General features: G+C 39.5%; 1 protein-coding gene across 3 annotated transcripts in view; it reads left to right on the plus strand.

Annotated features, from left to right (window-relative positions):
• Positions 1–8361, plus strand: part of GREB1L (GREB1 like retinoic acid receptor coactivator) — a 207957-nt gene extending 199596 nt beyond the window's left edge. For all 3 annotated transcript variants that reach the window (XM_063299166.1, XM_063299165.1, XM_063299164.1), the window contains one exon: positions 4602–8361. In XM_063299166.1, the coding sequence (XP_063155236.1) occupies positions 4602–4765 (164 nt within the window). In that variant the 3' untranslated portion in view covers positions 4766–8361. The remainder of the gene's footprint in view (positions 1–4601) is intronic.
• The last annotated feature ends 2112 nt before the right edge of the window (positions 8362–10473 follow it).

Here is a 10473-nt window from a genome sequence, read left to right on the forward strand (position 1 = left end):
CTACTCAGTGAAATACTGGAAAATCTATGTAAAGGGCCTTGGGACTCTGTCCATCAGCATGATTACTTTCTCAAAACTGAATGGAGTGGGACCACATTTGGTATGGAGGGAGAAGCTGGCAAAAGAAATATCAAGTTGAAAATTGGCTGGATCTGGCTGAGGGCTGTGGAGAAAAAAAATCCCCCCGGATCTGTATGAGAGAGGTGGTTGGGCAGTGCCTTGGAATGCCTCTGCCTTAAGCATCCCTCCTTCCTTGTCCCATGACCCAGAGGAAACACTGTGCAGCCTGTCCTCTGCTTCTCAGTGTACGTGTACATAACATAATACAAGAACAGAGCAGAAACAGAGAGATACATGATACTTTGCTACCTAGAAGGAAATACAGAGGTCTCCCATAGCCACTGTTGTAAGGAGAGGCAAAGAATTCCAGAACACTCTACCTGACTTTATTAATAAAGATGGTAGGTGGTTGGTTGGTTCCACTTTTTTTTAGTGAATGATAAGAGGTGAGGTGGGACTTCTGATTTCATGTTTGAGATAGGTTGTGCAGAGATACTACCTTGCATTTTGTACTTATTTAGTATATTTTAAAAATATTATCTTCAGCAAAGGATCGTTACCTTGTCGTGGTGCTGGAGCTTGAGCACCTCAATGATGCCATGAGCTAAACCGTGAAGGGCCACCCAAGACGGGAAGGTCATGACAGAGAGGTCAGACTAAATGCGATCCCTGGGGAAGGTAATGGCAACCCACCCCAGTATTCTTGCCGGGAAAACTAAATGGATCAGTACAACCAGAGATATGTCGGTATACCATCGGAAGATGAGACCCCCAGGTTGGAAGATGGTCAAAATGCTACTGGGGAGGAACAGATGAGTTCAACTAGCCCCAGACGTGATGACGCAGCTAGCTCAAAGCCGAAAGGACGGCTAGCGGCCAACGGTGCTGGTGGTGAATGGCAAATCCCATGTTCTAAGGATCAACACACCATTGGAACCTGGAACGTAAGATCTATGAGCCAGGGCAAATCGGATGTGGTTATTGGTGAGATGTCAAGATTAAAGATAGACATTTTGGGCGTCAGTGAACTGAAATGGACTGGAATGGGCCACTTCACATCAAATGACCACCAGATCTACTACTGTGGACAAGAGGACCACAGAAGAAATGGAGTGGCCTTCATAATTAATAGTAAAGTGGCTAAAGCAGTGCTTGGATACAATCCAAAAAAATGATAGAATGATCTCAATTCGAATTCAGGGCAAGCCATCTAACATCACAGTGATCCAAATATACGCCCCAACCACAGATGCTGAAGAAGCTGAAGTAGAGCAGTTCTATGAGGATCTGCAGCACCTACTGGACAACACGCCTAAAAGAGATGTTATTTTCATCACGGGAGACTGGAATGCTAAGGTGGGCAGTCAAATGACACCTGGAATGACAGGTAAGCCTAGCCTGGGAGAACAAAACAAAGCAGGACATAGGCTGATAGAATTTTGCCAAGACAACTCACTCTGCATAACAAACACTCTCTTCCAACAACCTAAGAGACGGCTTTATACACGGACTTCACCAGATGGATAACACCGAAATCAGATTGACTACATCCTTTGCAGCCAAAGGTGGCGGACATCTATACAGTCGGTAAAAACAAGACCTGGGGCTGACTGTAGTTCAGATCACGAACTTCTTATTGCACAATTTAGGATCAGACTAAAGAGATTAGGGAAGACCCACAGATCAGCTAGATATGAGCTCACTAATATTCCTAAGGAATATTCAGTGGAGGTGAAGAATCGATTTAAGGGACTGGACTTAGTAGATAGGGTCCCGGAAGAACTATGGACAGAAGTTCGCAACATTGTCCAGGAGGCAGCAACAAAATACATCCCAAAGAAAGAGAAAACCAAGAAGGCAAAATGGCTGTCTGCTGAGACACTAGAAGTAGCCCAAGAAAGAAGGAAAGCAAAAGGCAACAGTGATAGGGGGAGATATGCCCAATTAAATGCAAAATTCCAGAGGTTAGCCAGAAGAGATAAGGAATTATTGTTAAACAAGCAATGCGTGGAAGTGGAAGAAGACAATAGAATAGGAAGGACAGGAGACCTCTTCCAGAAAATTAGAAACATTGGAGGTAAATTCCAGGCAAAAATGGGTATGATCAAAAAGAAGATGGCAAGGACCTAACAGAAGAAGAAGAGATCAAGAAAAGGTGGCAAGAATATACAGAGACCTGTATAGGAAGGATAACAATATCGGGGATAGCTTTGACGGTGTGGTCAGTGAGCTAGAGCCAGACATCCTGAAGAGCGAGGTTGAATGGGCCTTAAGAAGCATTGCTAATAACAAGGCAGCAGGAGACGACGGCATCCCAGCTGAACTGTTCAAAATCTTGCAAGATGATGCTGTCAAGGTAATGCATGCTATATGCCAGCAAATTTGGAAAACACAAGAATGGCCATCAGACTGGAAAAAATCAACTTATATCCCCATACCAAAAAAGGGGAACACTAAAGAATGTTCAAACTATCGAACAGTGGCACTCATTTCACATGCCAGTAAGGTAATGCTCAAGATCCTGCAAGGTAGACTTCAGCAATTCATGGAGCAAGAATTGCCAGATGTACAAGCTGGGTTTAGAAAAGGCAGAGGAACTAGGGACCAAATTGCCAATATCCGCTGGATAATGGAAAAAGCCAGGGAGTTTCAGAAAAACATCTATTTCTGTTTTATTGACTATTCTAAAGCCTTTGACTGTGTGGACCATAACAAATTGTGGCAAGTTCTTTGTGGTATGAGGATACCAAATCATCTTGTCTGCCTCCTGAAGAATCTGTATAACGACCAAGTAGCAACAGTAAGAACAGACCACGGAACAACAGACTGGTTTAAGATTGGGAAAGGAGTACGGCAGGGCTGTATACTCTCACCCTACCTATTCAACTTGTATGCAGAACACATCATGTGACATGCTGGGCTTGAGGAGTCCAAGGCTGGAGTTAAAATCACTGGAAGAAACATTAACAATCTCAGATATGCAGATGATACCACTTTGATGGCTGAAAGCAAAGAGGAACTGAGGAGCCTTATAATGAAGGTGAAAGAAGAAAGTGCAAAAGCTAGCTTGCAGCTAAACCTCAAAAAACCCAAGATTATGGCAACCAGCTTGATTGATAACTGGCAAATAGAGGGAGAAAATGTAGAAGCAGTGAAAGACTTTGTATTCCTAGGTCCAAAAATTACTGCAGATGCTGACTGCAGTCAGGAAATCAGAAGATGCTTAATCCTTGGGAGAAGAGCAATGACCAATCTCGATAAAATAGTTAAGAGCAGAGACATCACACTGACAACAAAGGTCCGCATAGTTAAAGCAATGGTGTTCCCCGTAGTAACATATGGCTGTGAGAGCTGGACCATAAGGAAGGCTGAGAGAAGGAAGATAGATGCTTTTGAACTGTGGTGTTGGAGGAAAATTCTGAGAGTGCCTTGGACTGCAAGAAGATCAAACCAGTCCATCCTCCAGGAAATAAAGCTAGACTGCTCACTTGAGGGAATGATATTACAGGCAAAACTGAAATACTTTGGCCACATAATGAGAAGACAGGACACCCTAGAGAAGATGCTGATGCTAGGGAGAGTGGAGGGCAAAAGGAAGAGGGGCCAACCAAGGGCAAGGTGGATGGATGATATTCTAGAGGTGACGGACTCGTCCCTGGGGGAGCTGGGGGTGTTGACGACTGACAGGAAGCTCTGGCGTGGGCTGGTCCATGAAGTCACGAAGAGTCAGAAGCGACTGAACAAATAAAAACAAAAAAATTATACACTGTTTGTATCCAAATTCTGAAAGTTAACAAAATAATAAAAAATTAATGCTATAAATGAAATAAAATCCATAACATATTAATATATATGTGTTTCTACATAAATCAGGGAAATACTTTGTATGCCTTGACCTGATACATTTCTTGTACTGTGCAAATAGTTACCTCTTCTATTAATCAGACTCAATTCTTGGTGACTACATGAGCTTATTCTTGTTGTTTTTGAGGCAAAAACATGGAAATGGTTTGCCATTGTCTTCCAGAATTTTTCTTTATTTCTTTTTTAATAACTTCTAAATCTAATCTAGAGCCCAGAGATTCCTTGGTAATCTCTCCCATCCAGATATTAACCATGTCTGATTTGAGCTCAGCCTAACTGCTGCCATCTGTTATGATTTACATTGCTGTGCATTGATATTTAAAAATTAGCTTTCACCTGAAGTTGTAAATGGGAAAAAGCTCCATATTGTTTAAGACTTTATTGTATCACCACTTAACGATGATAATGACAGGCTCTCACAGATAGCCCAAAATATTGCTATATTAAATAAATATAGTGGTTGGGTTCATATTCAAGCCAGAAAGGTGGGAGGTGGGGTAGACCCACAGCTTAGCATCAGGTGTGATCTCAGTCATAATTGGAAGAAATTCATGTCTCCTGTGATCTATCCATTTGCATGTGTGATAATGTTTCCAAGCAATAGAGAACAATCTCAGAATATAAATGCTGGGGAAATTGAAATGTGTGTGTTATGTAATGTCATCTTTTAACCTCAGGTGCAACACTGTGTGTCATATGCCAAGACAGGAGCTCCCTGCGTCAAACCATTGTCCGCTTGGAGCTGGAAGATGAATGGCAGTTCCGTCTGAGAGATGAATTCCAAACTGCTAACAGCTCTGATGACAGGCCGCTCTATTTTCTGACTGGGCGCCATATATAAGCTTAAGCACAGGACGCAGGAGAACCTTATGAGCTGAATTGTCTTTTTCCTTATTTCAGTCAAAGTACAATCACTGTGGAGCAAAGTGCAACCCAAGACTTACGTTCAATCATTACTTTAAGAATTTCCCCAAATTCAGGCCCTGTCTTAGAAGGTTTCTCTCTTATTTTATGATTGAAAGAGCATTGATCTCAAGTTAATTCCTCATGGGTCACTGATATAGAAGATAATATACCCACTGTGACTAAGATGTGAAGAAGTCTTTTGAAGGGGAGGGGGGATGAAATTATTTTTGGCATCTGTCAGCTTGAGTTACATGAGGCTCATAGTAAGCAGGTGGAACTATGAGAAGATAACGTTGTGAGGAATGCTGTCCATTTCTCTTCATATCTGTACTTTTGGTACGGTATAACTCAGGGGTTTGAAACTACAAAACACAGATATTTGTGTTTGAAAGAGTAATCTTTATTCACTTTCTGTGCAGTGTTAGGTCAAGGTTTGTAATTTTTTATGTACTGAAAGTATTTCGGCAAAATTTCCACAAAAATTAAAACGTTTACTACAGAAGCCTGAACAAATCAGCAAATGTATGGCAGGCATTTGTATAAAGATGCAGGTTTGGGATATCTATTGTTGATTTTAATCCAGCGACCCTTTGTGAGGAGAGAACCTGTGAAGGTGATCCCTTTTTTCCCTCCGACAGTTCATGTGGAACTGGATCCCAAAAGAAAGGCTGCGTACAAACCTGTTTTTTGCACACAGATCATCACTATGGTTTGAAAAGTATCTGCTCAGCCAGCCTAAATAGATAGCTTTTGCATATTGTTTCCTCGGTGTATTTAAGCTCTACCAATGATTTCTGTCCTCAATGTTATGGGATATTGTTTTGAAGTGGCTAAGTAACCTTGTTTCCTACATAGCTGAAATTCCTGGAATTCCCTCAGCTGTCTTGAGTGCTGGGGATGGAGAATGTTGGTTTTGTGCTTTTATGAAGAGCATTTACTATTCTATGAAGAAGAGACTGACCACAGAACAGGAATAATGGGGCTTAATACTTCACTGTGTATTTAAATTATAAAAGCATACAAGTCCTTTAGGAATCACTTTCCACTGAATTGGGACCAGCCACAGATGCCATGCTTTACAGAAGTCTAAAACACAGCTGGAAAAGTTGGCCAGTTTATTTTAAATCTTGAAGCAGTTGAACACTGGCCCAGCAGGGCTCATACAGCTCTGTTTCCCCTCCTTCCCAGTGTGAGCAAAAGGCCAAATGGAGGCACCGTAACAGGGCAATATTCCTGTCTGGATCTGGCACCTTGGCGCCATGCTTCTGCTCCAAAGCTCAAGTAATTTTCCATGGCAAAAAGTTGGGGATATGGGAGGTAGGTCCAGAGTATCTCTTGCTGCAAGGCCTCTTGCACTGCTTGCACATGCGTGTACTTTGGTGGGGAACGGGAGAACTGGAGCTTTCCTGAGCTTAGCACAACTCCTTCATATGCAAATACCGTGTGTGTGCTTGACTGGATCAAGCCCCGTGCTTTTGTTTGTTTAAATTAGAAAGAGATGTATTAAATTTTAAATAGGCATTAAGTTGTTTAAAAGTGAAGTTCTTTGCACCAGCACTTTGTGCTGTGAAATATGCTGAGTGTTTAAATGAGTCTAGTACAATCAGGTCTTCATACCGCAGTTAACAATAGATAGAATTCCTTTTATTTCCTGCTCATTAGTCATGTTTCAGTTTCTCTTACCGTTACCCTTTACTGTAGTTCTTCCTTCGGACACATTCTTACCTTTCTTTGCACAGATATTTAAAACTTGTGCAGCCTGTTTCATAAGATGGTGAAAACAGATAGTCATTTGGTCCAGGCCATTTAAATACAAATGGTAATACCTGCAACTCTCAATTAAGCACCTGCCCAAACTGCATTTAGAACAAAGTGTTAATCATGCAACTTTTTTACCTTGTGAAAGAGCTGTTTACAAATAATGTAAAGCATAATATATTGAAGTTGAAAGGAAAGTAATGGTTTTCAAACCTATTGTTTTTATTGTAGTTTTACATAAATGTAGCATATTTCAAATGAACAATTGTTTACTTTAGTGTAGATTATTCTTTTTTGGGGGGTACCCTTATAAAATTTGCCTTATACTTTAATAAATACCTTTACATTTTTGGAGTAGAAATTTGCATAAAAGCTACAAGTAGGGGATGTCAGATAACCTAGGTTTTATTCTAGTTTTATGGGGCTGAACATAATTTGTAAATGTTTCCAAAGAGTTGCCATTTTATTGCAAATTTTGCAGATAGAAAGCTTTTAAAATCTTCTTTATATATTTGAAGTTTGCACTATGTTTAAAATTCCAGGTGCTTTGACTCTTGATAAAGAGGTATAAAACTATAGGCTGAGAATTTAGGGATAAAGGATCTTTTCACACAGTCGGGGTTTGGGGCCATATTTGAGGGAGAACATAAATGGTTACACTATCTGAGCAAACACTGTGTTTTATACCTAAAAATGTAGTTCCTGGGTAGCACATTCTTTTATTTGATGCACCACGTAGTGTTTAATACTGTTGAGTTGTAATCATAGCACCAAGTGTTTAACTCGCATGCTATCCAAATTGTGTATTTTGAATCTAGAATTTACTAGTGCAGTCCCTGTTGAACAAATTGTGCAGGAATATGTTTTGTTTATCACTATTTGATGTATAAAAGTTCCACTCTCCCTCATTATTAAGCAATGTTTTGTGTGATTGTATGGAAAGATCCTAAAAGATATTTTTCTAAATTGGACAAGAACAATTGGTAGTTCAACACAGTATCATAAAGCAAAGGAAGAAGAGTTTTGGTTGAATATTCTTTGAAACCTCTTTAGTAAATGTCTTCACAAACTCAACATTAAAATTCATGTAGTAGAGTGAAATAAACTCTGGATGTGATAAATGGAACAGGAGATCAGAGCAAGATACCAAATGTTGCAATGTTCTTTCTTTTGCAAGCCTTGCAGCAAGGTGATGGCATGAATGTATTAAAAGGCCAGCATTATTTTACCTGTGAGCTTGTTAAATATAAGTAATTGACAAGTCCCAGGTTATACTGAATGTAATCTGTAATTTTTTAAAAAATGACTCAGATATTTCTGTAATTTATACAGTTGCTTTGTGTGATCTCTAAAAAAGAGGGTAAATGTTGCTTTCTTAGGACTGCTTCACACTTGACCAGTTTCCTACTCAGATAAAACTTTTAAGGAATAAAGTATGTAATCTGTAAATCAACTGTGATGATGACATAGATGCCAGATTTGTTACGCAAAGTTGGTTGCAACTCCCAGAACATGTATATATTTTGAAACAAATGTTCAGCTTGTCCGTCAACAATTCCTTGTTTATCTTCTTGTTTTCTACATAGAGCTATTCACTCTATAGGAAGTTCTTCAGTTTTGAAGCAGTCCTTGGTGTAAAACTCTTTTAACCAAAACATGGTGAATTTAGCTTCACTAGTCAGTCTACCTCACATTTATTTTAACTGAAGTTGTCTGCAATTGTGTCTATAGTATGTTTATAATGTTCTTTCATTAAATTCAGTAATGTTATTACCTTTGAAGTGTTGGTCTTAATATAGTCTAAACTGTCTGTGGGTCCATTTGGATGATATAGCGGTACTTCTAAGCTTCTTTTTCCATTACACAACCAACCTTTTTAGTTTTGTTTTGCTCGTTCTTTTAATTTTGTTAAAGATAAGTGATGTAGGTTTTTTAGTTTAGAATTGGAATTAGAAAAATTAGAAATAACGTTTCACAATTATTCTGAGTAATTAAACTTTCAGAATACAATAGTGTCTAAATTAGTGTTTTTCAAACATGGCAACTTTAAGATGTGTGGACTTCAGCTCCCAGCATGCTGGCTGGGAAATTCTGGGAGTTGAAGTCCACACATCTTAAAGAGAAATACTGGTATAAATTATGCTGTTTGTATCACTTTAGGTAAAAGTATGCTATTTTACTCATCTGTCCATTTCAGAAGGCTGGCTATACTGTGAAGGTACAAATCCATACAGGTAGGAGCCACTATATAAACATTGAAACTTTCCTTTGCAGTGGCTTTTGTCCTCAAATGTGACCAAAAAGTTGCCATTTTGGTATGTCCCCAATGTGCCCCTTTGTGGATGGACAGATAAGCATTACTTGGGATTAGACAGGGCTGAGTGGTCCCTCAAGGTACACATTGGTGACATCGAGTTCCAAAAAGACCAGTGTGATTATTGTTCACTCTGTGCATGGGGGAACTAACCGCTAGTCCTGACTGCTATTTAATACTAACCAGATAAAGCATGGAAGAGCCTTTACTGTAGCTCATTTAAATCCCTTACCATCGATTCTACTGGAGAGCAAGTATTTAACATTCTGTTGATGGCATATGTTTGTGTAGACTGATTCAATGGATCCCTTTATGGGGAGCTTCACTCAGTTCATGTAATACCCTTATTAGTCTAAATATAGAGCAGGGCAGAGATCATATTATTTTTCTACTGTTGAACTAACTAGGTATAGTTTTATTTTACTGTCAGATTCTGCACCATGTCAGTGGTTATTCAATGTAAGCTAGCTGTGTTTAGCTCAAATTAATTTATTAGGTTCACACTATGTTGATCCCTCAGAATTTTTATTTTGACCAATCACTGATACAATAAACTTACTAGTTACTCTGAAAGCCTATACAGGTAGTCCTTGCTTAATGACCATTTGTTTAGCGACCGTCCAGAGTTATGATGGTGCTGAAAAAAGAGACAACTGTCACAGTGTCCCTGTGGCCATGTGATCATGATTCGGGTGCTTGGTAACTGTAGCGCATTTACAATAGTTGCAGTGTCCCACAGTCACATGATTGCTATTTTCAACCTTCCCAGCCAGCTTCCGATAAGCAAAATCAATAGGGAACTGCATAATTTGCTTAATGACCACTGCAAAAATGGTCATAAAATCAGGTCTGGATTCGCTTAATGACCCCATTAGCAACCTAAATTCAGGTCCCAATTGCGGTCTTTAAGTGAGGACTACCTGTAGATAAACTAATAATTAAACTTGTACTAGCTGGATCATTAATCCAAGGTGGCTGTAGATGCTTAAATTATTTCTCATTGTCAGGAAGCAATACTATGATGTTAAGGAGAAAGGCAATGCAAAGCATTCAAGAGGAGTTTTATCATACAGGAGCAGAACAAAGCATCTCTGTTAAAAAGCTTTTGTCTTTTTCAAGGTTCACGTGATGCTTCATAAATTGCAAAGACAGCCACAGCAGCTTCTAAAGCAGCCACACAAGCCTTGCAAAATACATGGCTGCTTTAATAATTTGGAGAGAAGTGCTTTGTTTCCACGCAGTATCACTTCTGAATATTTGGCAGAGTTTTATGGAAGCATATATTGTATTTCTTAATAGATTAAAATTGACTTCATCTATACTGAGATCAACACACAAACAGTGGCTCACCACTGAGCTGCTATAATCTTCCTGGTGTATGTGTTCCCATCTTAGTGCAGAAGGGACAAAATTTCCTTAAGATTCAGAAAGGGGTGAGGAAACACTCTTCCAGCTGAAGGAAGACAAGAGCTCATGAATTGAAGGCTCAGCACTACATGGTCCAAATCTTACAGTTAGAACCAATAGGCCTGCCTCAGTATAGCGGGACCTTTGTTTTACCACTCTTGGGA

This window comes from Candoia aspera, chromosome 3 (assembly GCF_035149785.1).
Source record: "Candoia aspera isolate rCanAsp1 chromosome 3, rCanAsp1.hap2, whole genome shotgun sequence".
NCBI lineage: Eukaryota > Metazoa > Chordata > Lepidosauria > Squamata > Boidae > Candoia > Candoia aspera.